The 26,176-nt window shown below is 49.8% G+C and overlaps 1 protein-coding gene across 3 annotated transcripts in view; it reads left to right on the top strand.

Annotated features, from left to right (window-relative positions):
• Positions 1-26,176, top strand: part of STAB1 (stabilin 1) — a 57,164-nt gene that overhangs the window by 26,795 nt on the left and 4,193 nt on the right. For 2 of the 3 annotated variants that reach the window (XM_071550528.1, XM_071550527.1), the window contains 41 exons: positions 302-485; positions 739-832; positions 1,629-1,787; positions 2,655-2,750; positions 3,120-3,215; positions 3,813-3,860; positions 4,665-4,795; positions 5,190-5,301; positions 5,515-5,592; positions 5,961-6,062; positions 6,545-6,652; positions 7,118-7,249; positions 7,434-7,562; positions 8,279-8,335; positions 9,128-9,223; positions 10,227-10,422; positions 10,939-11,034; positions 11,926-11,971; positions 12,604-12,683; positions 13,569-13,694; positions 14,550-14,623; positions 14,963-15,037; positions 15,594-15,713; positions 16,681-16,728; positions 16,849-16,932; positions 17,374-17,520; positions 17,674-17,811; positions 18,434-18,493; positions 18,600-18,776; positions 19,637-19,723; positions 20,177-20,323; positions 20,484-20,549; positions 21,091-21,313; positions 21,919-22,068; positions 22,839-22,943; positions 23,415-23,522; positions 23,696-23,889; positions 24,514-24,658; positions 25,046-25,179; positions 25,482-25,647; positions 25,868-25,974. In XM_071550528.1, the coding sequence (XP_071406629.1) occupies positions 302-485; positions 739-832; positions 1,629-1,787; positions 2,655-2,750; positions 3,120-3,215; positions 3,813-3,860; positions 4,665-4,795; positions 5,190-5,301; positions 5,515-5,592; positions 5,961-6,062; positions 6,545-6,652; positions 7,118-7,249; positions 7,434-7,562; positions 8,279-8,335; positions 9,128-9,223; positions 10,227-10,422; positions 10,939-11,034; positions 11,926-11,971; positions 12,604-12,683; positions 13,569-13,694; positions 14,550-14,623; positions 14,963-15,037; positions 15,594-15,713; positions 16,681-16,728; positions 16,849-16,932; positions 17,374-17,520; positions 17,674-17,811; positions 18,434-18,493; positions 18,600-18,776; positions 19,637-19,723; positions 20,177-20,323; positions 20,484-20,549; positions 21,091-21,313; positions 21,919-22,068; positions 22,839-22,943; positions 23,415-23,522; positions 23,696-23,889; positions 24,514-24,658; positions 25,046-25,179; positions 25,482-25,647; positions 25,868-25,974 (4,721 nt within the window). The remainder of the gene's footprint in view (positions 1-301; positions 486-738; positions 833-1,628; positions 1,788-2,654; positions 2,751-3,119; positions 3,216-3,812; positions 3,861-4,664; positions 4,796-5,189; positions 5,302-5,514; positions 5,593-5,960; positions 6,063-6,544; positions 6,653-7,117; positions 7,250-7,433; positions 7,563-8,278; positions 8,336-9,127; positions 9,224-10,226; positions 10,423-10,938; positions 11,035-11,925; positions 11,972-12,603; positions 12,684-13,568; positions 13,695-14,549; positions 14,624-14,962; positions 15,038-15,593; positions 15,714-16,680; positions 16,729-16,848; positions 16,933-17,373; positions 17,521-17,673; positions 17,812-18,433; positions 18,494-18,599; positions 18,777-19,636; positions 19,724-20,176; positions 20,324-20,483; positions 20,550-21,090; positions 21,314-21,918; positions 22,069-22,838; positions 22,944-23,414; positions 23,523-23,695; positions 23,890-24,513; positions 24,659-25,045; positions 25,180-25,481; positions 25,648-25,867; positions 25,975-26,176) is intronic. The other variant, XM_071550529.1, reaches the window with a different exon arrangement.

Here is a 26,176-nt window from a genome sequence, read left to right on the forward strand (position 1 = left end):
GGTATAGGACTTTGATTTAGATCTCTCCTGCTAGGAAGCAAAAGACAGTTGACAATGGCCTTGAGCTTGATTGCCTAAATTTGACCCTATCCTTACAGCCTGTAAAAATCATGGATCCAGGATCTGTTCCCTGGCCAGGTTTTGAGTTATTATGGATGTCTCTCAGCAGATGTTCCTCTGTCAAAACCAAATGGGGTGATAATTGAGGTTGTGAAGGAAAGTTGAGAATCTACAAAACATCTTCACTGTGGTGGATTTTGGACTTTCTGTACTTACTGATCTTACTCCATGTTCTTGGCAGACTGTGGTTGTGTCCATGGTGTCTGTGACAACAGGCCTGGCAGTGGGGGTGTGTGTCAGTCGTGGTCCTGTAAGGAAGGCTATACTGGGAAGTTCTGTGACAGGACATCCAAGAACTGTGGCCCGAGTGGGCTGTCCCAGTACTGCCACCAGAACGCTGTCTGCAGCCTCAACGACACTGCAAGGTCAGTCTGTCTGGCAAGCACCCTGAGGGTCACAATTGTCACTGTACACTGTCACTGAACAGGCACTCTGTGCCCCTGGCTGTGTGTATGTGTCTGTGTACTTGTCTCACAGGATTGTGTGAGTAACTCAGCCAAGCTGCTAGAAATCAGTCAGGTTCTTCCTTGCTTGAGAGGCTTGTGCTGCCTCTTTGCTCTCTGCTGGCTTTCAGAGGGACTGCTCCACCTGTGTCCCTTTTGTGCTTATACTTTTAAGGTGCACCTGCATGGATGGATACGAAGGTGATGGGTTTTCCTGCCAGCCCATCGACCTGTGCAGCCAGCCAGAACGGGGAGGTTGTTCACAGAATGTAAGTGGGGTCAGACTGTGAAATGTGGAGAGCAGCTCCTGTCAATCAGAGCAGGGATCCAGGATTTCTGGAACTGTTAGAGACTTTGTGTGCTAAATTCCCCTATCTGTAAGATCAGATGGAATAACAAGTGCCTTGACATAGTCATTGTAAAGATGTCAATCATTTGAATTGGTGCCAAAATGTGACACTCCAAGGAGAGTTTGGCTGGTTTGCACCAGATATTTTGGCAGCTACCAAGATTAGCTGTAGAGATAATTTTAGCTTCTCTGTTGTGGTGTTCAGACTGTAGCTTAGCTGTGAGCTCCTACTCATATTTCCAGCAACCATCAATGCTACATTATTATCCATAGTAAAAAACTGTGGTGTTTTATGATAATTACTGCCAAATAGTCAGACCTCGTCATAAATTAGACCTCTCAGCAAGAGGAAGACATGGGGACATGTAGAAGGATATAGGATGTACCACTGGGCACAAGGTGGGTCTTTCCTGAGAGATTGTGGTCTTCCTCTTCAGGAAATATTTATTCTGTAATGGCAAATCTTTACAGAATAATAATGAATGCCCTGGGAATTCTGAACCACTCTGTGCACAAGTGTCTGCCTTTCTCAAAACAAAATGTTTCCAGAATCACTTTTTTATGAAGTTTTCTATGACTTTCGTGGAGAAGATACTTCCATCCCTAGTGCTGGTCGTTCAGAAATTCAGTGTGAGGAAGGAGATTTGTTGCTGTATTTTCATTGCACTCTCTCCCTTCTGCTGAGTGTACTTCTTTCTCTCTCCCTTCTCCTGTAGGCCCTGTGCACCAGTACAGGCCCTGGCACTGCCACCTGCCAGTGCAACGTGGGCTGGACTGGGGATGGGAAGGTGTGTGTGGCCATAGACAACTGCAGGCTGGAGAGCAGAGGGAACTGCCACCTCAACGCTGACTGCATCTACATCGGCCCTGGACAGGTATAAGCAAAGCTGAGCAGCCTGATGGGGGACTTAACATTTCCTCATCTGCTCTGAGATGGCCTTGGATTGCCAGAGGTGAAAATTGGGCTGGCCAGCAGCAAAGCCTACTTGTCTGCTGCCAGAAACAGCTACAGCCTCACTGTGCACAGGCTTGTGAGATGCACTGTGGGTTCGGGGCTGCTGCTCCACTCTGAGACTTCTATGCAGCAAAGGAAGAGACTAAACTTTATTATACAGCTTGGGATGAGGCATCAGTTGCTGCCTTCCCCTGTTCCCAGTTCCCAAATCACAGGATTGATAAGCATGTGCAACTGTTCAGATGGTCTGTGGAGGGAGCTGGTCCAAGAGCAAGGCATCTTGAGCCAGGAGAAAGGCCCACAGGAGAGGTGGTTTCTCAGGGTGCTGCTTCTCAAGGTGCTTCTCCCCACTGAGCAAGGGGAGTGTTGCACAATGTGCTGAAAATAGGTACCAAATCTTTAGCAGATTTTAGTGAGGTGAGATGTGCAAGGGCTCTCTGAGCTCTCTTGAAAGCAGGAAGCTTTGAAATTAACTCCTTTCATCTTTCTGCCATTCATGAAATCTGTGTTGTTCTCTGAAAAAATGGGAATAAAAGTTGAAACCATTATCTTGGAGTGAACCCCACAGTCAAGCAGTGCAAAGGATCAGTGAACTCGAGTAACCAAGCTGTGTGTGTGCTGTGAGAGAGGATGATGCTCTGCTAAGGAGATATCTCCACATTTCCAGGTCTTAAGGGACCAGGAAGAAAACTTGGGAATTAAGAATGTTTGGCTGCCATAGACCTTTTTGGGTAGTAAATGAGGACACTCTGATAGGTCTATAAAATGAAATGTCTGTTTCTTACAGAGCAAGTGTGTCTGCAAGAGGGGTTATGCTGGGGATGGCTACAACTGTGATGCAATCGACCCCTGCCTCATGGACAACGGTGGCTGCCACGAATTGGTGAGTAGATACAGAGCTGTCCCAGGGCTGGCACGGTAGTGGAGGTTCATCTGCTCCCTGACAGAGGTTTTGCAGACATGGCGTTGAGGGAATTCCAAGATTTTATGTTATGTCATCTTACAGTCATGACACTGACGTGCTGTAAAGGTGGATCCTCTGACTTCTGTGAGTTCACACAACCAAAGCTGTAACTTGGGCTTAGTGTGATGTGAGATGCACATTCAGTGCCACCATAAAGACAACAAGAGGAAGGTGCCTGTGTGTGCTGCTCTAGCCCAGGCTGTGGAAGCCAGAGTTCAGTTCTGAGACAGGTGTAACAATGCATCACCTGTGTTTGCTCTCTGATTTCCCCTTTCCTTTCGTTTCCAGGCTACGTGTATGCCCCTTGGTGGAGGAGAGAGATCCTGTTTTTGCCCTCCAGGCTACATGGGGGATGCCATGACATGCTATGGGGACATTCTGCAAGTGAGTGAAAAGCAAATGTCTGAGGTCCTTTTGAGACTGGAGAGAACTGACTCTGCTCTCACTTTACTTTTCTCTGTTACCTGAGTTGACTCCTTCTCCCAGCATCAGCCAGACAGCACATGTGTATTCCAAGGCCACAGGGACAGAACTGATGCCAAGGCCAATTATTGCCAGTGAAAAAATTGGCAATAATCTCTAAGTTGATTCACCCCTGTGCAGAGTGCACCTGTCCTGTGTAATAAGTCATCTTTTCTTTGTTGTTTGGAAAGTTTTTCAGGTCAGAGCTTGCCAGGTCTGTTTTGTGTCATTAGAAATATCAAAGGCCATTGTGGATTCAATCCCTGTCTGTGGTAAACAGGAGTAATTGCAGATGAGTTGTAAATTGTTTATCTGGGAATATGTGTTCAATGGCTGAAATCTGGTTTTAGGAGTCTCCTCACAATATGTGGTGCCTGTAATGGTTGTGAAGTGAGAGGAATATCTAAGTCTTTATCACCAGATTTGATATTGCAAAGGTTTCCTATCCCTGACCCTGAGTCTCCCAGCCCTGCACCCTGTGCTCAGCAGGGGTAACTTCTCTGTTCTTCTCTTTGGAAGGAGCTGGCCAGGCATTCCCACTTTGCGGGTTTCTATGACTGGGTTAAGGTAAGAACAGCCATGGGAAGCCCACACAGGTGAGCTCTGTAGAGGTGAAGTTTGTGAACACTGCTCTTGGAGGAACAGCAACTCCATTTATCTTCTTCATTACAGTAAAACAAAAAAGCAGTGAAGGAGAAATTTTTCTCAAGCAGGTGTATAGAAAAGCTGTGGAGTTTGTGGCGAGGTGAGGGTCCTAAGTGTGTTTTGGGGGCCTTGTTTCTAGCACAGGAGGAAGCTGGGGCTCTGTTACACTGAATTTTCATGGTTGTACCATCTGTGACTCCTGGCCATCAAAAAACACAGAAGGAAAATAGGAAGGGGTAGCATTATAATGCTATTTTTCAGAAGAACATACTTTGAGAAGTTAGACTGTATGTTTGTTCTTTTTGTTACTGCTTCCCTGTCTCTGGTATGGGTGAATAACAGAAACACTTCCCAGGCTGTAAACACACCATGATGGATGGCCTTTAAGTGAGCTCACCTGTGCTGCTGCATACACTGCTTTTGCCAGGAATAATCTGGGTTCCTCCCCCAAGAGTGATGTTGAGTGTTCAGAAAGGGTTTATGGCTATGACTGAGTGGGTTTGAAGGGTAACTGCAGTACAAAACTGAGGCTTAAAGCAAGGTTTCCCTTGGCAATCGTGCCTGGGAGAGCCAGGAGAGCCTGCTGTGCTGCTGTGGAACATGTGCTGTCTTCCCACACGTCCTTTTCACAGGATTGAGAGAGTGGGATGGCTGTTGGTTGTATTTTGCAGTATAGATCTGGCAGTGACGTGTCTTACTTGTTCATTTTTGTGCTTTGGACAACAGAAATCTCTCTTCAGCATCCCAGCAGGAACGAATGTCACTGTCCTGGTGCCATCAGAGGCAGCTATCAAGAGCTTGAGCAACACTGAGAAAGATTTCTGGTTGACCCCCTACATGCTACCATTTTTAGTCAGGTATGAGGAGCCTCCAGCCTTTCCTTTGTGGGGCCAAACGACAGTAACGGAGCCATAAACTGGATTTCTGCTTGTACCTGACCAATAAGGAATTATCTTGAGATAAATACAAAAGCAGACTTAAATATCTAGCAGGCAAATATTTTAGTAGGCATTTGAGACATAACAGACCACATGCCATGGGAAGTGGGTTTATTTTTCATGTATTTTGAGAGAGAGATTTTCCCTGTCGTGTAGACACAGGTGGCATCAGAACAAGTAATTCTCTCCATTGTTCTCACCACAGTCTTAACTACTTCATGTGAGTGATGTGAATGTTGGGGGGTACAGTCTTATCTCTCTGTTATTACTAATATTTCCTTAATCTTTTCTTTATCTGCTTTGTTCCCTTCAGGGCCCACTTTCTCGAAGGTGTCTTCACTGCTGAAAAGCTCAGAAAGTATGACAGACCAGAATTACCCACTCTCAACCCACAGACCAGATGGCAGATAAACACCACAAGCAGTGTAAGGGTTTCTGACATAATGCTCATGCACCAATCTCAAATTTAACTGTTCAAGAGGTGGGAGCCTGAATGGGACACTGATGCTCTCAAAGGCAGACCTCTTTCAAAAACTGTACCCAACTAACCATGTGCAACCTTGAATGAACAAAATATTTGTTTTGAACTTGCTTGGCAATTTCTAATCTTTTTGCTTCTCCCTCTGGTGCCTCTGCAGGTATTAACCATCCAGAATGCAAGTATAGTTGTCACTGACATCCCTGCCAGCAACGGCATTATCCATGTCCTCAGTAAGGTACGACAGCACTTGTGACACTGGGAAACACTGCAATTGTAGCAGCAGGTTGGTGTTGCAGCCTCTGTGATGGGCCCAAGGAACAAACATGCCTGGACAGTTAGGAAGAGATATAAAGGCAAAGATACATCAAGTTATCACAAGTCCTGACAGATGTTTCCTGTGCAGCACTGTATAATGTTTAAATTGTTTGTCTCCAGGACAAGCAGGAGGGGAGTTCCCCTTCTCTTGGCTGACAGAAGTGTTCAGGCTATTGCAGAATTGTGTAAAATGAGGCCTTTTCTAATTGCCTCTCTTGTAAGCAGGGCAGGAGTTTAATATGACTCCCCACAAAGTCTCTTGCCCACTTTTTCCTTCTTTTTCTACAGGTTTTGTTGCCGCCTCCAGGAGATATCCCACCAAGTCCTCCTGGTCTGCAGGAACAGCTCGAGGCAGTGGCCTCATTCAGCACATTCAAGGAGTTGCTAGAGGTAAGCAGCTGAGGTGAGCACCGCTGGCACTGTCAGAATTGGCTTGTGAGCAAATTCCTACCTTGCCCTGTACTGGTGGACCAAAATTCAGACTGCCTGGTAAGGAAAGGGAGATCACCTGTTTCCTATCATTCATGAGGAATCCTGTAGGAAAGGTCTTCTGAGCAGCCAAAGAGCTATATAATTACAGTTAGATCTCTAGATCACTGGCATGTATTACAGTAGAAGGTGATCTGTCTACTACAGGTGCTCTCATACCTGTAACAGGGCAGAGAAACCCAGAGGGAAGGGAAGGCCTGGTCATAGCTGAGAAGGTGCACTGATGTTAGCCAGGATGAGGAGTGAGCAATCTGAAGTGTTTGACTGAGTAGAACTTGTATATCCCATTGTTAAGCATTTCCTTTGCAACTGATGTCATGTGTGGTTTGGGTTTTAGTGAGTATAAGAATAATTGCTAATGTTTCTGTTTGGATATTTTTTAGGAATATGAGCTCATTGGGAAGATCGAGTCCTCTGAAAAATACACCATTTTTGTTCCTGGAAATAATTCCATTGAGGAGTACTGTCGTGCTGCCAATATGACCCATTTGGTAAGCTCACTGCTTGCTTGCAGTCTGAATATGTATTGTGGGAGGGCAGGGACAGGTCCACTGGCAAATAATAAACAACTTCAGTAGGTTTCATCATGGACAGGAGACACATATCGGATTCTAAAAGCTGGGAGAAATGTGGTACAGAGATGAGAGCATCTCCTGGGGTGATTCTTCTGAAAAGAATATTGGTACTTCAAGTGCTGATTACATTAGTGTGTGGATAGGTGACGCAGCATGTTCCCCTTCCTGGCTGGCAATTTTCAGACTTCTGAAAGATTCCAGAAAGCATTTATGGTTTTATCAAGTAACAGAATCATCCAAAGTGATCAGTCACCTCTGATAGGCTCTGTGGGGTAATTAGCTGTTATAGATGTGTAGGAACATTTCTTATGCCATGCCTCTGATTGAATTGTAGTCTAGGAAGTCAAAATAGTCCTAACATCTGTATTTTTGTGGATTCAGGACAATGCAACAGTGCAGTACCACGTTGTACTGGGAGAGAAGCTCTTGCCCACAGACTTGAGAAGTGGAGTTCATAAGAACAGCATGTTAGGGCTCTCCTACTGGCTAATGTTTTACCAAAACAGCACCCAGGTAAGGGAGGCAGACTGTTCTGCCACTTGAGGATCTGACTTGACCTGTCACTTTCCAAGGCTGGGGCTGGATATACCCCTTTCTGTTTTGCACACCCTTGCATGTTTGCTGCTGTCACTGTGACAGCTGCCAAGCAAGACATGCAAAAGGAGTTTTCTTCTTGCTGTTTTCTTCTCCTTTGCAGAAGTTTGTCAATAATATTCCTTTGGATGGAAAATTCCTGGAGACCAAGAATGGAATGCTGGTCGGGGTGTCACAGGTGCTCCAGATACAGAAGAATCGTTGCACTGCCAATACCACCACCATACAAAAGGTAATGGTGATGACCATTTCACAGGGTTTATCCACCTCCTGAACCAAACTGATGCATAAGAGACAACCCACCTTGTCTCTTCTCATGGATAAGACAGTAGCTTGTGGTCTGACCCCAGAGGAGCCTCATGTGAAATGGGGCACCCTGGAGACTTGGCACTTGCCAGCTTCGCATTCAATGTGCCTAATGCAGCAGGTCTGCAGCTCTTGTGCAGATCACATTCAGTTCCCTTGCTGGGGCTCTCTCACAGTGGAACAGGCTGATGCAGGGACTCCCAGACACTCACCTGTGGGAGGAGAATCCAGTCCAATTCTTGTATGCCATGGCCACAGACTCCCCTAGAAAAAGCCATCTGATCTGCCTAGGGGTCATGGCCAAAGTCCAGCCTGCATGTACCTCATGGCTCTTGGCCATCTGAAGATTTCAGGGTCAGACTGAGGGATGTCTGCCTGCTACAGATCAGGAAAAAAGCATGTGCAGCCTTGCATGAAGGAATTCCAGGCCTAAAGAGAGCTCTGCCCAGCTCAGAGATTCAGGAAAGGTGTAGCGTGTGATCTCTTCTTTTGGTGTTTTTAGCCATGGAATTAAATACATCTTTGTCTTTGTCCCAGCCAGCAGCCTGTGCAGCACCATTTGTGCTGTAATTCAGGATTAGTGTCTTGGTGTGACATGGGTAGAAGACACACATGTGACTTGTCCTGTTCTTTGTGCCCTAGTCAAGATGCGGCAGGTGTGAGAAGGGGATCAAGTGTCCTCCTGGATCAGTTCTTGTGGTGAGTCTTTGATTCATGTGACATCTCACAAACTGTTTGCAGATAGTGTGATGTCCTTTTATTGCTCTATAGAGGATATCCTGATACCTGAAAAAATGTGCCCTTGAGTCCTCTGTGGCTCATCCATCACCAAGGTTTGTAAGAGAAAGCAGAAACCAAAAGGAATGATATGGAAAAACATGGACATGAATCACAAGGCTCTGTGCAGAATTTGCCTAAGTTTCAGCAGCCCTTTAGACCACGCTGTGTATGAAGTTTCTCCGCTTAGCAGGGAAGAAAAGATGTCTTTTTTTTTCTTACCAACTTTCACTCTTTTGATATCATCTTTGAGGAAAGCCAGTTTAGGGGTGCCAGTAGCAATTTCCCTGCCTGGACCATTGGTTTGTTCACACAGATGGGCTGGTTGTGCCTGCAGCCTGTTTGTGAGTGACAAACATTTCCAGAGAGGAAAATAACTAAGCATCTTATCTCTGTGCTGGCTGTGAATTGCCTAACAGCTACATCTGGCTTCTTAGGTTTCATTGCTTTACTCTGTGCCCAAAACCTTCCAATTCTTCTCTCTCAGTATTCAGACTGACATGTGTAGCAAGGATTTGGTAGGTGACAAAATTGACTCTGTGTGGTGACCTCACATTTAGAGATGCCTCATTAGTCTCAGCTCTAGACAGTTCAAATGTTTAGGGCTGTTCCTGTAAGATACAAAACAAGAACAGTGCCATATGCACCAAAATGTACATTGTTTGCCTAAATATTGTAATATCGTCTTTGTGTCTGTGTGAATTCCACCCCCAGGAATTGCCAGGGAGCAAGAATCTCGCTCGCTGCGAGTTGCGCTCTGGGGATGCAGGAATACTTGGCTGCCACTTCACCTGTGCAAAAGTTTCTCTGGTGAGAAAAACATTTGCCTTTGTTTCATTTTGACAGAAGCAAGATGGGTGTCAGAAGTACAGCCATGGAAGTACAGACTGTGCTGAAGTCCTGGCTGAGTTTATGCCATGGCATAGCTGGGCTGGGAGTCACTCTCCATCCTGGAGATGGAGGGCACTGGAGCAAAAACAGACCTGCAGGAATGTCTGCACAGTGATGGATTGTGATCTGCTGCTTTGGTATTGTTGCTCTGGGTTTTGTCCTGCAGAGGAAGAGGAGTTGAATGTTTGTAGTCTGGTTTCCTAAGGAAATGAGGAATGAATGATGGTATTTTCCTTGTGCATGTGCCTTCCTGAATAACTGATGACTAATTGGAGCTGAATCAAAGGGAGGAGCAGATCTTGCATCTTGTATTAAGTGTGTTACAACCCATACCAGCTTTGTGAAAATCTAAACACTTGAAAAGGGAATGGTAAAAGGAAGGTTTGTGTGAATTTTAGGACTAATAGGTATTACAGCATCATGTGGAAAGTTTTGTGGGAATGGGAGATTGAGGAGAAAGTAAGAGAGGGAATAGGACATACAATACTCACATGGAGAGCTTCAGCCAGCACTTGTACCTCACTTAGCATTTCTGCATCCCTTTATTAGATGATGTTTCTTTTCATCTCTACTGTCCCACTTGGTCCCATCATGATTTCTTCCCTCCGTGGGCAGATGCAGAAAGAAATGAGAGAAGTTAAGTTAGGCTTTGGAACCAAATCACCTTCTGGCAGCACCTCTTTCTGCCCAACAGGGAAACACAGTGGGGCCGCAGGCAGGAAATAGGCTGGAGGGGCACGGGTCTGCACTGTTTTAAGGGTGTTCACTCCACCCCACCTGTGCACAGCTGACCCTGTCATGTGTTATCAGAAATTATGGCCATCACATAGTTAAAGGAATAGAGTAGCTTCCCCAGCAAAGCTGTTCCTTATCTGTGCTGCACAGTATGGCTCATCCCAGCTTGTTCTTGTCGGTTTTCCAGAGATCCGTCTGCTGCCCCGGCTACTACGGACACATGTGCGAGATGTGCCCAGGGAAGCCAGGCCAGTGGTGCTCTGGGAACGGGGAATGCCAGGATGGCACCCAGGGCAGTGGAGAGTGTCGATGCCAGGAGGGTTTCCATGGCACTGCCTGTGAAATGTGCGAAGTGGGACGATACGGGGCTGACTGCAAATCAGGTGACACCAATGGCGACTCCAGCTTGTCTCCAATGTCCTGCTTGCAAAGGGAGAAATGTAGCCACATCTCAGCTCCTGGGAGGGGTGCTGGGAGGGAAGAAGTGTCCCAAAATCTCTGAGACAGGTAAATGGCTGGCAGGCCACCAGGAGAGGGACAGTGTGAATGAATGAGTGAATGAATGAATGAATGAATGAATGAATGAATGAATGAATGAATGAATGAATGAGCACTTGTGGTCAGCCAGAGGAGTGGCCCCGTTTTTCATCCTCAAGCCAAAGCATGTGCTGTGCTGCTCTTCCAGCTGCCACACAAACTACAGGAAGTAGAGGTGGGTGGTCTGTTCCTGAGATTTTTGGCCTGGCAGTGAGGGAACAAGAGCTGATACTCCTGTGACATTTTCTTCATGGCAGTTTGATGTTGGATGAGGAACAGGGCAGCCAGAGAAATGGCAGCAGGACTCTGCATGTGATCCCTGGTTGGTTTGACAGTGATGAGTGTTTGTATTTCCCCTGCAGAATGTGGCTGTGACAATGGGATATGTAACGATGGACTGCAAGGGGATGGGAGCTGCGAGTGCTTCCCAGGCTGGACAGGCCCTACCTGCCAAGAGAGTACGTGAGTTTGAAGGGGCCCATGATGTAGCATTGCCTTTTTAGCAGAAAAATCTGTGGGATCCTCTTTAGTTGCCAGAGCAACTCCATGTTAGCTGAGCAAGGTGACTACAATTGCATGTACTCTGCATCTCCCCTAAAGCTTTTCAGGCTGTGCTCTCTCTTTCCTGCACAGAAGCTGCATTTGCAGTGTGACTTCCCCAACTGCACACGAACCTCTGAGTTCTTTGGATGAAATTCATATTGAGAAAAACCTGTCCCCTGCTTCCATCTCCACTGAGACTGAGACAACACAGTAACAGCCCCTTGAGAGGGAGCTGTAAGCTTTCAGCCAGATTGAGTTGACCATGAGTCCTGTTACTTGCCTAGGAAGGTGGCAGGGCTTGATTTGAACCTCCAGAGGGCCCCAGGGTGTCAGCTGAGTTACTTTTTCTACTCACAGATCTATTAATTTAGGTGAGCTCAGGCTGTAGTCTGCCATTATCAACAAATCTGTCATTGTGTGTCAAAATAACATGTTGAAGATGGATTTGGGATTATGGTTAGCATTTGGGTAGGGAGAAACCTGAACTTCTAAATACTTTGGCATTTTACAGGTTTGCACACAAAGACTGATTTTATAGTGAAGTCAAAGGCTTTGGGGGCATTTAGAGATAGAAACTGAGTGGAGCTGTCCTATCTAGTGTAAATGTAAAGCATGAAACCAGTTCAGCTTTTTGCTTTGAAAGGGGCAAAATAGCTTTGAATGTCTGGATTAACAAGGTTTCAGACCTTGTTTCATTCCTAGCAGTGTGGAGGCCTTTTGCAGGATCCTTTTCTTTAGATGACAGAAATGGTCCCAACAAGAGCCAAATTGAAAATGCCAAGTCATGTTTGTGTCTTCTCTTGCAGGAATCAAGACTGACCTGTGCAATAACACTTGCCATCAAATGGCCAAGTAAGTACAGACAAGGGGCTGAACCATCCCTGTGTGTTTGTATGTGTTTTACACAGAGGTGATTCTGTGTTTAGGCCTTCTCAGAGGGCTGGGACAATGTGCCTACTCATTAAAATGCATAAATGTCACTTCCCTTCTGGGAACTCTCTTTGCTGCTGATCTGTATCCCTTTTCCCCAAGGATTTTGTCTGTCTGAGCATAAATTCATTTCAAGTCCCTTCTGCATGTATGGATGGGAGAAAGCAGATGCTTCAAGGCACTCCAAGTCTGGCCTTATTCAAGGACCAAATGAACCAGCCATTTAAAAGCCCTTTCTGCCCCTGCCAGTGAGTGAAACGGGGCTGCAATGACTCCCTCTTGCTGCCTTTCCCAACCATTATCCAATCTCCTGTTTGGTGGCACTGGCACCCTGCCAGCTCCATCGTACCATGCAGAAGGACATGGGCATGGTGAGGGTGTGAAGTGCCAGGCCCTGCCAGCAGACTTGAGAGTTTGGTGCTCCAAAGAAATCCACAGCATGTTCCTTCTGTGGTTGTTGTAGTATCTTGCACATGCCAGACTTGTATTGTTTCCCATTGACCGAGTGAATCAGGAGGTGTCATCAGTGTTTGTCTATCCCTTTCTTGTTTCAGCTGCCTCAACAGTTCCACAGATTCCCAGCCTATGTGTTTCTGCTCTGCTGGATACACAGGGAATGGGACCCACTGCACAGGTATGTCCAGCAAAGACAAGGTGAAATAAATGGCATGATGTTGCCAGAGGAAAGATCACTCAAATCCTTTTCCTCTCAGCCATCCACATGAACTCTGCCATGCTTTGGTACAGAAGTTTTCCAGCTTTACACAGAATGTTCTTGATGTTGCTAAAGCCTATGAGAGAGGGATGAAAAGACAGGCAAGTGTAGGAGGGCAGTTCTTATTGGCTGTGGAGAGCAATGCACATGAATGGATTGTATCAGTTCTGGTATCACAGCAGTGGTGGCAAAGATATAACAATTTTGGCCATGAATCCTGGAATATGGATGTTTTAATTCCCTAGAACTTTGTGCTTCTCCTATTTGCTGGCCATGCCAAAATCAGGTAGAAGCAGTGCAGCAGTTATACCAAAATGAGGTAGGATTTCAGAACACTTCTCCAGGGCTACATTACAAACCTGACCTATGTCAAACATAGAAGAGTGAAAAAAAAAAAGTAATAAAATTGTGACAGTCAAAACACTGGTAGATATTCCAATATCTTTTCAGTATTGTCCTTGTTGAAATGGGATTGAGGAAGGGAAAAAAAAGAAACCTCCACACATTTACATTGTTCAGGAAAATATTTTTTTCTTGTCTAATCATTAGTCCTTGGTGAGAAAATGCTGTGAGGGAACGACTTACTAGTCCAGTTTGGAAGTTACTTAAGCTCATCTTACTTATTTGGACTTGCCACTCTCAGGTCTAGATGAGGCTCCAGGCCCTTAAAGGACCAACAGTTTCATGAAAAAACAAAGGGATTTTACCAAGATCTGATTTTGTTCAGGTGGCTGATCATTCTATCACAATTGATCATTCCGAGGTGCTCTGAGTTTATTCTGCTTCTGTTATTTGTGGTCCCAGAAATAGATCCGTGCACTCAGGACCACGGTGGCTGCTCAGTGCACGCTGTGTGCACCAAAGTGTCCCCAGGAGAGAGGACCTGTGTCTGCAAGGATGGCTATGCTGGGGACGGGACCCTCTGCATGGGTGAGTGTCAATGTGTGCTTTGGGGAGGGCACAGAGACATCACCCGTGCTCAGGGGAATTCCAGACTAAAAGCATTAATTTTGGTGTCAAACCAAAAGAGCCCTGAGAGGTACCTCACCCTCATCCATGTGGTGGCGAGGCCCAGAGACAGAGGGTGAGGGCAGTCTCACACAGGGGTGCTCTGAGATGAAGATGGAGCTGGGAGACAGTCCAGTCATAGAAGCATAGAATCATAGAATGGATTGGGTTGAAAAAGACCTCTGAGATCATCAAGTCCAACCCTTGGTCCAACTCCAGTCCCTTTACCAGATCATGGCACTCAGTGCCACGGCCAAGCTCAGTTGAAAAACCTCCAGGGATGGGGAATCCACCCCCTCTCTGGGCAGCCCATTCCAATGCCTGAGCACTCTCTCTGGAAAGAAGTTTTTTCTGCTCTCCAACTTCAATTTCCCCTGGCAGAGCTTGAGCCCGTGCCCCCTTGTCCTATTGCTGAGTGCCTGGGAGAAGAGACCAACCCCCACCTGGCCAGAACTTCCCTTCAGGGAGTTCTAGACAGTGCTGAGGTCACCTCTGAGCCTCCTCTTCTCCAGCCTAAACAACCCCATCTCCCTCAGGCCTCTCATGTCCTTCAAAGCACACCCACACAGGCATGGAATTTTCAGTGGACAGATTTATCACAGCTCAGACCCACAACTCACAGTTGTATCCTATTCCTTTGCTATTACAAGACAGTTTCCCAGGAAAGTGTTTTCCAAGCTGGAAAGGTTCTTTCTGTTGCTTTCCCTCTTTGGATCACCAGTTCCCAGCTGCTTTGAGCAGCTCTCAGCAATAATGTGGCCTTATGTTTTGCTCCAGAAATTGATCTCTGTCTCGAAAGCAATGGGGGCTGCCACACCAACGCAGAGTGCATCAAAACAGGCCCAAAGAAGGTGAGTATGTAGGATGGATGTCAGGACAACATTACTATGGTGGTTGTCACAGCTGTGTAATCCTCTCAGAGACAGCCCCCTCCTTTGCAGTGCCTTGCTTTGTGCTTAGTACTCTCCACATGGAGAAGTTACCTGGGAAGAGCATGAAAAGATTGCTGTTTCAATAAAAGCAGATGGTTTTGTTGGCCAGAGGCTGGAAGCAGTCTCGAGTTGTTTGTTGTGTGGTTATTCATGAATGCAGCAGTGGGTGTTACACCACACACTTTCCATCCAGTACAGCCATTGTGTGTTTTCTTCCTTGGGTCCAAGTTTCAGACCAAGGATCTGTTCTCCCTGCAGGTTGCCTGCAACTGTCTTCCTGGTTACAGTGGGGATGGTGTGAGCCAGTGCAACCCCATCAACTTGTGTGAACAGGTATGTCTGCGTTTTGCTGCTACCACAGCTGAAGGCCACAGCCTTGAAGTCTTCCTTTCTCCCTCCCAATAGTTACCACCAAGAACAGCACTAGCCTGGCTGTTTGGAGCTGGCTGTCTTGCCTTTTCACATACTGGAGGAACTTCCTTGTGTGTTTGGTTTCCATTGTGTTAGTCACCTGGCACTCCCTCAGTGTGGAAGCAGGGACATAGAGTTGGAGGCATGTGGGCTTTCTTCACTGTGTCCATTCTGCATGGGATGTGTCCAAAAGCTTAAGAGTAATCTGTGCTCACAGCATTGCTGTCATTTTTAAGTGTCCCTTTGAATCATGGAGTTTGTCATCACTCTGGGTTCCAGTGAGGTGTGAAAGGGGGGGAGGGCTTGGTGCTGGAAAGCCCTTGAGGATTTGTGTGAGGTTTATTTTAAGGCACTTAATAGAGGGGAGGAATGATTTCCTTTCCACTGGGCTGGGTGTAGTTGGCAGCTCCCACACGCAACTGGCTGTTCAGATGGTTGGAGATGCCCCTCCATGGAGGCCTTTTGCTTTCTCTGGCAGAACAATGGAGGCTGCAGCCCCTTTGGGCTCTGCAAGTACACAGGGCCCGGCACTCGGAACTGCTCCTGCGCCTGGCACAGCATCGGAGATGGCTTCACCTGCCGTGGCAAAGTGCATCAGGTGAGAGGCCTGAGCAGCATCCTCTGTGTTCCTGTCCACTGCCCTGCAGCAAAGCACTCCCTCCCCTCCAAGTGTAAGGTGGAGCTGATCTTAGTGTCATAGCAACATCTGTGTGGTGTAGGACTGGGGACAGGTGCTTTGAGGCAAACTCTCCATAGATCAAAAGTGTGTTTAGTGTGCCAGCTGTGGGTGAGAATCACAGTAAAGTGGCTTTGTTCCAGAGGGAGCCATGCTGGGAACATCCTGCTGCTCTATCAGCAACATTGGCCATACCTCCAGGGGCGGTTTTCTTCATGTTTGGGGCAAATGAGAATGATTTTCTTTTTTTCCCAAGGCAATTCACTTCTGCCCAGTGGGATGAGGGCAGGTGTTCCCTGTGGCCATGCCAGGACTTGGCATCCAGTCTGTGTCCAGTTCTGTTGCCAATGCAATGGCTGTACCTGGACAAGTGGTGACCTCTTCAGTTAGTGGCAAATCTTTCATCCCCACGGCAGAGCCAGGAGCAGGCAGATGGACTGTTGTGTGCTTCTGCTCTTACTGGAAGTTAGTGTGGTAGGGAGAGGGAGTTTGCCTTGCCAAGGTATGTCTGCCCTCTGGACAGAACCCTAGAACTGGTAGTGGCAGCACAGTGAGGTTAAAGCAGAGGTTTTGTGAAGCAGTCAAGGTTCTCATGAGCAAGGGGCAATTCCCTGTGAGACAGGTGCTGCAGTACCAGCCAGCTTTCATCTGTGTCCACACCATCCTGCAGCATTTGTGATGTGAATGGTGCAGGCAGAGTCACTGTAACATCCATGCCACCTGTGCTTGCAGTGCTGGTGAGGGAGGGAGGATCACTGTGGTGTGTCAGAACTGGTGTCTCATGAGGATGGGAGAGTGACCTGGAGTGGAAGGAACAGGTCTCTGTGCTGGCTGGGGAGGAGCAACTGGAAGGGACTCCGCTGACACTAGATATTTCTCTTTGTTTAAGGAGCTTGGAAGGATTCCAGAGTCATCCTTGTTCTTTAAGATGATACAGGTTGGTAGCAAACAGCCTTGTCCTTGTCTCTGTGTAGTAAATACCACTCTTCAGCAAAGAATCTTGATAACTGGAACCATGTTTTCTGTTTCCCATCACACAAATGCTCTTCTAACATAGGCAGAAAGCATCAAAGAACTCATCGGAGCAGGACCTTTCACTGTCTTCGTCCCGCAGAATGAATTCATAGGGAACACTACAACAGTAAGTGTCCTTCCATCCTTAGCTCTGTCAGGTGTTTGACAGCTCCAGTGGTGGCAATGTCCCCTAAGAGACTGTTCTGCCCAGTGAATTAAGTTCTGCCATGCACTTGCACACCACTAGTTCTAACTTTTTTCTTACGGGCTCCCGTACATCCAATAAAGGAACAATTCCCAAAGATCCCATATCCCAGAGGTCACTTCCTCAAGGCCAATGTGGTCATTAGTCCTTCCTCAAAGGACCTCAATTCTGGTTTTGTCAACCTGGTTGAAATATCCCAAAGCTCTGAAATTGTTTTGTGCATTCCCTGTGTTTTGGAGGGACTGGCTTTCCTGCAGGGATGAGTCAGAGGGGCCTTGGGCAATCCAGGTCTCCTCCATCAGGGCTGGGGGTCCTGTATGCAAGGCAAAGTGCTCCAGTGTGACCTGTGTGTTCTGTCTGTAGTTTGAGGAGTGGAAGAGCAGAGGTCTCCTCCGGGACCTTCTTCGCTACCACATGGTGGGTTGCCAGAAATTGCTCTCCAGTGACCTGGAAGCCCAGGAGTCCCTCACATCTTTATCTGGTCACAAAATAAAGATCACAGTGAACGAGGTAATTCCCTCCCCTGTCCCACTTGTCAGGATGTCCCTTCTGCCGACATTTGAAGCCACTGTGGTTGTGGCAAGTGGGTTGCCCAGGGCTCACAGATGGCTCAGAGGGCAGTGCTGTGGCTGTGAATGCCCCATCACATCCCCTCTCCCGCAGAATAGCATCTCTCTCAACGGGGAAGCCAAGGTGGTCACGAGTGACATCATTGGTGTGAACGGGGTCATTCATTTCATCAACAAGATCCTCATTCCAAGTGACCTGGTGGACCGTAACATTTCCTCAAAGCTGCCATGGGTAAGGCTGAAGCTCTGACTGTGCTTTGCTGTGGTGAGAACAGGGCCAGGATCCCTCTCCCAGCAGCACTGCCTCAGCACAAGGCTGTGTGGGCTGCTCTTCCTCCCCATTCCTGACTGTGTTGGGGTTGGCTGAGGGCATGGATTTGGCTTGTGGAGGTGACAGCATTTGTGGCATAGCCATATTTGGAACAGAAGGAGCCTTATCCATCACTGGGGAACAACAGTACTGGATGTAGGTGTGGGCATCATGTCCCATGCCAACCATCACACTCCTTTTCCAACACAGAGCAGATTGCAGCATGAGATTGCCAATGCCTCTCTGGTACTCCTCAAGCAAGCACTGGGAGCTTATAGATCCTGCTTTTTACAGGAGATAACGCATTTTTTCTACAGCACAAGAGGGTGCTGGAACTCATCCCAGCTCCTGCCATAGCAGTGTCTGTCCAGGATGAATCAGAAAAGCAGAGGCTGCCAAATGCTGACCCTTTCCAGGCCAAATCCATCAGCATGATGGTGACAGAGATAAACTTGTGTTTAGCTGCTGTAGTTGTTAACTGTCTGGTTTCTCTACTGTGTTGCTGGAGCCTTAGTGATAGTTGGTTGCTTTCCCCCCTCTGCAGCAGAACATCACCCGGGTGGCAGAGGCCTTTGGGTACAGCATTTACAGCAAGCTGCTGCAGGTGAGTGACCTGAGCTGGGCTGCTCTGTGGGGAGGTGATTTGTGCATGTGCACATTCACTTTGGGGCTTGTGGCTTTTCCTTTGTGTGTCCTGGTGTCTCGGGCAGGATGCAGAGCTGCTGCCCCTGGTCAGTGACCCCCTGCACAGACCCTTCACCATGCTGTGGCCCACGGACAGCGCCTTCAACGCCCTCCCGGAGGACAGGCAGAAGTACCTGTACCGCAGGGAACACCGGGACGTGCTGGCCTCCTTCCTCAAGGCACACATGATCAGGGACACAAAGGTAAATGTGACAGCACACAGGCTGCCACCTCCCGAGGCCACATGTGGTGCCTCTGCCTGCCTCTGGTTATGCCAAAGTGACCTTGCCAAGTTATTACTGCTGTAGAACACATAGTGTATGTGCTGGTGAGAGAAGATCCAAAGCTGTTTGAGAATTTGAGGCACCTACAGCTTCATCGTGAATCTCTGGGCCTGAGTTAAAACCTGTTATTACCTTCCTGGGGAGGCCACATAGCTCTCTGCAACGCCCTGACAGAAGGGTGTAGCCAGGTGGGGGTTGGTCTCTTCTCCCAGGCAACCAGCAGTAGGACAAGAGGGCACGGGCTCAAGCTCTGCCAGAGGACGTTTAGGTTGGATATTAGAAAGAAGTTCTTTACAGAGAGTCTGATCAGACATTGTAATGGGCTGCCCAGGGCAGTGGTGGAGTCACTGTCCCTGGAGGTGTTCAAGAAGAGACTGGATGTGGCACTCAGTGCCATGGTCTAGTAGGCAAAGTGGTGTTAGATCAAAGGCTGGACTTCATGATCTCAGAGATCTTTTCCAGCCTAGCTGATTCTGTGATTGAGTGTTAATGCAAGGCTCACAAACAAGCCCTTGTCTACAGGGGTAATGAACAAGGGAAAAGCCCAGCTGGGCAAAAAAAGGGCCTGCTTTCACACACTGGTCTCTTGCTGCTCAGGAATGTGGGACTAACCCAGCATAATTCTGCTGTGCCACCCATGTGGCAACTTCATGTACTGCCACATCACACCCCTCTGAGTGTGGCTGCTGACCCCTGCCTGCCCTCACCAGGCAGCATCCCATTACTATGAACTGCTGGTTTCTCCTGTCTTTCTGTTCACATTCTTCTTTTCCCCTTAGATTGTTGCTGGTAACGTGCCCCAGGTTGAAACCATACGGACCATGCATGGCTCCACCATCTCATTCAGCTGCAGCAAAACCCACGTGGTGAGTGTTGGCAGTGCCAGGCTTGGCTTCCACAGAGCAAGTGTCCCTGAGCATGGCCGTGGGACAACTGGTGCTTCTGGCAGGAACTTAACACAGAGCTGGGGTGCTTGCAGGCTGGGACACCCCATTCCCCTGCCTACAGCTGAGCTGTAGAGAGGCTCCAGATGTTGTGTCCAACTCTCAGAGAAGTGTGGAGGTGTGTGGTGTTTGCACACACATGTCACCATGACCTGGTTGCAAAGCCACCTCTGTGGTGCCACAACCTTGGCACACATTGGTTATCCTTAGGAGACATTGCCATGAAAAGTGTTATTCAGGGACGTGAGCACAGAGATTTTGGAGAGTTCTTGGGATGATTAAAAAGTTGTGGCAGCCAAAAATGGTCAACTTTTGTGTGGTGCAGCCAGGATATGAGATGTGCTGGAATCATACAATGCTTTCTTCCTCTTTTAGGGGGAGATTCTGGTGGGGAATGGCGATGCCACCATCATCCAGAGGCATATGGAATTCAATGGGGGCATTGCTCATGGCATTGATAGACTGTTGGAGCCACCAGATCTGGGATCTCGATGTGATAAGTTCAGTTTTGTTGAGCTACAGGTAAGCACTTGTGATGAGGTCAGTGAGGATCTGTGCTTCCCATGCCTGGGAAGAGGGATGTTGGGAGGGCTTGCTGCTCTTTCTTGGCAAAGCTCTGAGCAGCCAGGAGAGGGAGAAGCACATATTGAGTTGTTGTGAGGTTTCTTTCTCCCCTCCACAGGGATCTACAGAGAGCTGCGGACTCTGTGGCTTCGAGCCACCCTGCCCTGCTGGCTCCGTTCAACGGGTAAAGCTCAAAGCTTTGTCACCAAGGAGGCCTCTTAGGGAACTGATGACAATACCCACGTGCCCCTCATGTTTTAGCAGCAAAATGAAGGCCCACCTGCATGTGGCAAGTCCCTCACCTTGGTCACATTGTCCCTGCCTTACCCCAAGGCACACAGCCCCATAGGGCAGGAGCTGAGCTGGCAAAAATGGGGTCAGGGGCTTCAGTGGTATTTGCTTGGTCAGCCCTTATGTGGGTGACAGTGGCTGCAGGGGTCCTTTCAGCAGTGCTGGGGGTGGCTCAAGGTGCTTTATAGCAAAAGAGTTCAGCCTAGCCCTGATCCCTGGTGTGGATCAGGAATGCCTTTGGAGAACAGCCTTGGGAGGCAGTGGTTATACCCCATTCTCACTGAGGTTCATCTGTGGCTCCTCTGTCACCAGCCCCATTGCATGTTAGGAAGGCTCTGTTTACTTGTCATAAAACTGAATGAGTGGCCAAGAAAAGACAAGGTGAGTTGTCAGTGACCAATGTGGCAAACCATGTTTTGCCTGTTCCCTCACAGGAAACCAAGCGCTGCTATTATTATGGAAACCAGCTGCTGAGGAACACTTTCCTGCTTCACCGCAACTCCCTCTTGCGGCCGTCGTGGCCACCCTCTCCGTGGGACCCCCTCAGGAGACACTTCTCTTCCAGGGGGCCTCTGAGACGAGGCTGCAGGAGGAGCTGCGTTTCCAGCCAGTGGATCCCGCAGTGCTGTGCCAACCACTATGGCCGAGACTGTCAGGGTAAGAGCCAACTACCCCCTTCCCACCCCAGCCCTTTCTCCTGTGGGAAGGTGGCATTACTGGTTCAGCACAGATGTTTTGCATCCACCAATATGTTCTCCTTCAGAAGGGTGGGCAAAACCCCAGGCAGGGAGCCCCAGGCTATAGAGGGTGCAGAGAACAGTCCCCTGGAAGCACGTGTGGATGGTATCATACCAGGGAATTCCCTTTCCTTGGAGAACTTCTTATCCCCATGGAGAACCCTGGGCACAGGGCTGCAAGAGGGTGGCTGTCAGACATGTCACTCACCCCTGGACATTGCCAATGCTCAACCATTCCCTGGCATCTCCCCTCTGCACTCTGTGCATGGGCAGCTTTCATGTCCTTAGATGAGTCTGCTGCCAGGTTAGTGTGGGGTGCAGACCCAGAACGTGGCAGCAGAGGTCTCTCAGGCTGGAAGCTATGCCAGATTTGACCCTTTTACCGCCATCATGACATGTCCCCAGCACTCACTGCTGCACTATCTGAGGTCTGAGCACCCCAAAAGCAGCAGTTCAGGTGACACTTGGTGTGCAGGCTCAAGGACACTTTGTCCCCTCAGCCTCACTAAGGTGTCCCCTTTGCAGTGTGTCCAGGAGGGCTGGAGGCGCCATGCAGTAACCGTGGGACCTGTGATGACAACATTGGTGGCTCAGGGAGGTGCAACTGCAGCCAGGCCTTCATTGGGACCAGCTGTGAGCTGTGTGCGCCCGGCAGATATGGCCCTGAGTGCCAAGGTACGGGGCTGGGGGTGGCATGGGGGATCTGCAGAGCTGGTTGTGCCACAGGGTGCTGCCTGGGGAGAGGCAGGTGCTGGGCTGACCCCCTTGCAGCTGACAGAGTGGGAATCAGTGCTGCCAAGACCCCACAATGCTCAGGTCAGACCTCTGGGGCTGGAGATGTCCCTTCCTGGGGTCTTGCTGGACAGCCACCAATGCTATGAGTTGTGGCCAGTGCAGAGGCTGCTGAGGCCTCACCTCTGTAACGAGGCCACAGAGTCAACCACAGCTGAGACCCCAGGTGGCAGAAAGCATTAAGGTGAATTTTGAGGTGGGAGACACATAAGTTGTGATGGACCCTGTACAGAAATTGCATCTCCTGAGATGTGCTCAGCAGGCGCCTGTGCCCATGTGAGACAAAGCAAAGGGAAGGAAAAGAGAGTCCTCCATCCTCCCGTTCCACAGTGAGCCTTATGGGGTCTCCAGAAATGTTTTTGACAGCTGAATGTTTGCAGGGATTCAGTGAGAAACACACTTCCAGAAACGCCCAGGGGAGAGGAGTGATGGGGGTCTGTGGGTGCAGAGGCTTCCTCTCCTCTGTGAAGAGTTCATGTTACAGAGAGGGGCAGGGCTGGCAGCGACAGGAAGGGCTGTGTGTGCTGCGTGCCCACATTCACACCTGCCCACACATGCCACATTTCTGCCATGTGGCTGTCCCATGGCCTGAGCATGGCCTTCCCCTGCCACTAAGGCAGGTGCCATGAGGGTGTGTTTATCCCTTCCCACAGAGTGTAACTGTACCGAGCACGGCGTGTGCAACGCGGGACTGCACGGGGACGGCTTCTGCTTCTGTGCCGAGGGCTGGACTGGAGACCGCTGTGAAATCAGAACAGGTGAGGGATGCCAAGTCCCACCACCTGCCACGCCCTGCGACCTGCTGCCACATGGCTGCTTTTCCAGTAGCTGGATAGTCTAAGCAGCCCGTCAGAAATATCTCCACAAAGGAGCTCTCAGTTGTGAGGCTCATCCTGAGATCTGTTGAATTTCACAAGGCTTGGGGTGGTGAGGAGGAGGAAATGTTCACTGGAACATGAACAAGTCCCTGAGCTCAGAGATGCTCCAAGAAGAGTTTGAGCCTGAGGTGAAGGCCTGAGGTGTATCTGATGGAGTAACAGATGCCCTTGTTTGGGCAAGGCACCTGCAGAAGAGAACAGGGAGAGGGAGTGAGTGGGAGTGTGGGGCAGGTGGCCTGGGACAGGTGGTGGTGGTGGTGGTGGCAGCCATGCCCGTGTCACAGCCCTTACATCACCCTGACCCTGTCACAGCCCTTACATCACCCTGACCCGTGTGTGCTGTGGTTTCAGTGGTGACACCCACCTGCTTCCCACCGTGCCACCCCCAGGCCGTGTGCCGTGCCGGCAACCTCTGCGAATGCAACCTGCACTACGAGGGGGACGGGAGGATGTGCTCAGGTACAGGGGGGCCACGGGGGCTGGGCTGGAGGGCTGGTGGGCCAAGGGGAAAGAGGACAACATGGCAAGGCAACAGGTGACCATCTCCCGCTGGGTGGTGACTGGTAGGGCAGCCAGACCAATGCCCAGGACACCTGGGGGTGTTGTTGTTAAGCCAGCACGTCCCCCCGCAGTGATAGACATGTGCAGCCAGGACAACGGGGGCTGTGCCCGGCACGCCCAGTGCTCGCAGCAGAGCGTGAACGTCTCCTGTGCCTGCGACCCCGGGTACAGCGGCGACGGCTTCGTCTGCGACCCCATAGACCGGTGTGCGGACGGCAGGAACGGGGACTGCAGCGAGCACGCCTCCTGCATCAGCACCGGCCCGGTGAGTGTCACTGCGCTGGGGACATCTGCTGGACAGCCCTGGGATGCTTCAGGAGGACAGGGATGTGACAGTGTCCCCCCGACTATAGTCCCCTGCCCCTCCTCTCTGGTCCCTCAGCTGCTGTGCTTGTCCTGCAGGTCCTTACACCCCACAAGGGCTTGGTCTGCTCTGCTCCCTTGCTGCGGGGATGGTTCTGGGGGTGTTGGCTGAGGCCATTAATCTCTAATCCTCTGTCTAACGGGCATAATATGTGTCAGTTGTGGCATTCCTGGGCGGTTTTGGGGAATCTGGGATGGTCCCTCAATGACAATGCTGGCCATTTTTGCAGAGGAACCAAAGCAGATCACTGCAGGCCAGAAGAGGGGACTGGGGTTGTGATGTAGTGCAAGAATCAGGAGCCACGTACCTCATGTCTCAGCTCAGCATGTGACAAGGGGACAGGGTGACATTTTCTGGGTGTGGGTGTAGGAAAGAGGCCGTGTCGCCTTTCATAGCTCTGTCAGAGTCCCAGCAGGCTGCAGAGGCTTTCTGAAGGCTCATTCCCATCTTCACAGGGATACAGGGATCCTCAGCTGGCATCTGTGTTTGCACTCACACCATTGCCACCCTTCCCTTGTGCTGCAGAATGAGCGCCGCTGTGAGTGCAAGCGGGGCTACGTTGGTGATGGAATCCAGTGCCTGGAAGAGGTTGTGCCCCCCACGGACCGGTGCCTGGGGGACAACAGGCAGTGCCACCAGGAGGCCATCTGCACTGACCTGCACTTCCATGGTGAGTGTGCTCCACACCACAGCACCAGACATGGTGTTCCGTGGAGAGGTCACACTCCCTCTTCCTTCATCTTCTGGCTGGGGCATCCCTCAGGAGAGCTGAAAGGTGGGGTTGACAAGGGGATGGGGATGTTCCCCTTTTCCCTAATGTCACATGGAGGGAACAAGCCATCCTTGTCTGCTCCTGTGTGATGACCTCTGGTGGGTTGCACTGCCAGGAAGCACCAACTGCTGTAGAGGGCAAGAAGCTCAGAGGAAGCCTCTCCATCACTTGTGCCTTGTCCACATCCCAGCCTCCACCAGCACTGCTGCCTGTGCTTGCACAGAGACCCAGGGAGGTGGCCCAGCCTTTGCTGTGCTGATGCTCCCAGGCCTTGGTGTTTTGCAGATAAGACTATGGGCGTGTTTCACCTGCAGTCACCCCGAAGAAAGTACGACTTCACTTACGAGCAGGCTCAGGAGGCCTGTGCCGCAGAAGGCGCTTCCCTGGCCACGTTCCGGCAGCTCTCGGCAGCACAGCAGGTCAGGGCAGGGCTGGCTCTGTTGCCCTGTGGGGCTGGGACAGGCAGTGCCTCTCCCTGGGTGACGTGGGTGGGTGGCCCCTCATCCCCTCAGCCAGGCCCTGTTTGTTCCATCTACAGCTGTGAAGCCAAGGAGGGCTGGTGGGGCTTCCAGTCACCCTGGGGTGGGATCTGTGGCCATGCCCAACCCTTTGGGTGCTGGGGGGCTGTTGGGTAAGGCTGCACAACAGGAATGTGCATCGGGGCAAAAAACTTGGGCAAGAGATATAATTTTTAATCTAATCATTGATTTTTCTCTGGTAGATGGGATTCCATCTGTGCTTGGTGGGTTGGCTGGACAATGGCACAGCTGGATACCCCACAGCCTACCCCAACCCCAGCTGTGGGTCCAACCATGTGGGCATTGTGGACTATGGCACCCGAAGCAACCTGAGTGAGACCTGGGATGCCTTCTGCTACCGGGAGAAGGGTGAGTGGCACCAGCACATTGCCTGGGGACAGCCCTGTTGGGCACAAGAGCTGTCATGGTAGCAGGCAGAGAACTGCCCTTGGAGCACGAGGCACGGGCAGGCACATCCCCTCTTCCCATGCCCTCAGGAAACATGCTGAGGGGTATCCAGAAGTCAAGGGTGGCTGTTTGGTGTAACCAACACTGGTGAGTCAAGCCACATCTTGGTTCTCCTTTGCAGATCTGACCTGCACCTGCCGTGATGGGTTTGTTGGAGATGGGTACTGGTGCAGTGGGAAACTCCCTGATGTGCTCGCAGACAATGACCGCTTCTCCACCTTCTATTCCGTAAGGGATGCTCCCCTGCCTCTTCAGGAGCCACAGCTGGCAACAAGGCCGAGGGAGGGAGGAGCCATGAGAGGGAGGAGTGGTGGTTTGGTTGGTGTGTGGGTAGAGTACAAACATTGAGGGGGTTCCTTTCCAGGGCTGGGAGCTGTCCCTGGGCTGGGGAAGATAATGGCATTGCACTGCCAGCAGTGTGCTGATGGGG

Source organism: Pithys albifrons, chromosome 3 (assembly GCF_047495875.1).
Source record: "Pithys albifrons albifrons isolate INPA30051 chromosome 3, PitAlb_v1, whole genome shotgun sequence".
Classification (NCBI taxonomy): domain Eukaryota; kingdom Metazoa; phylum Chordata; class Aves; order Passeriformes; family Thamnophilidae; genus Pithys; species Pithys albifrons.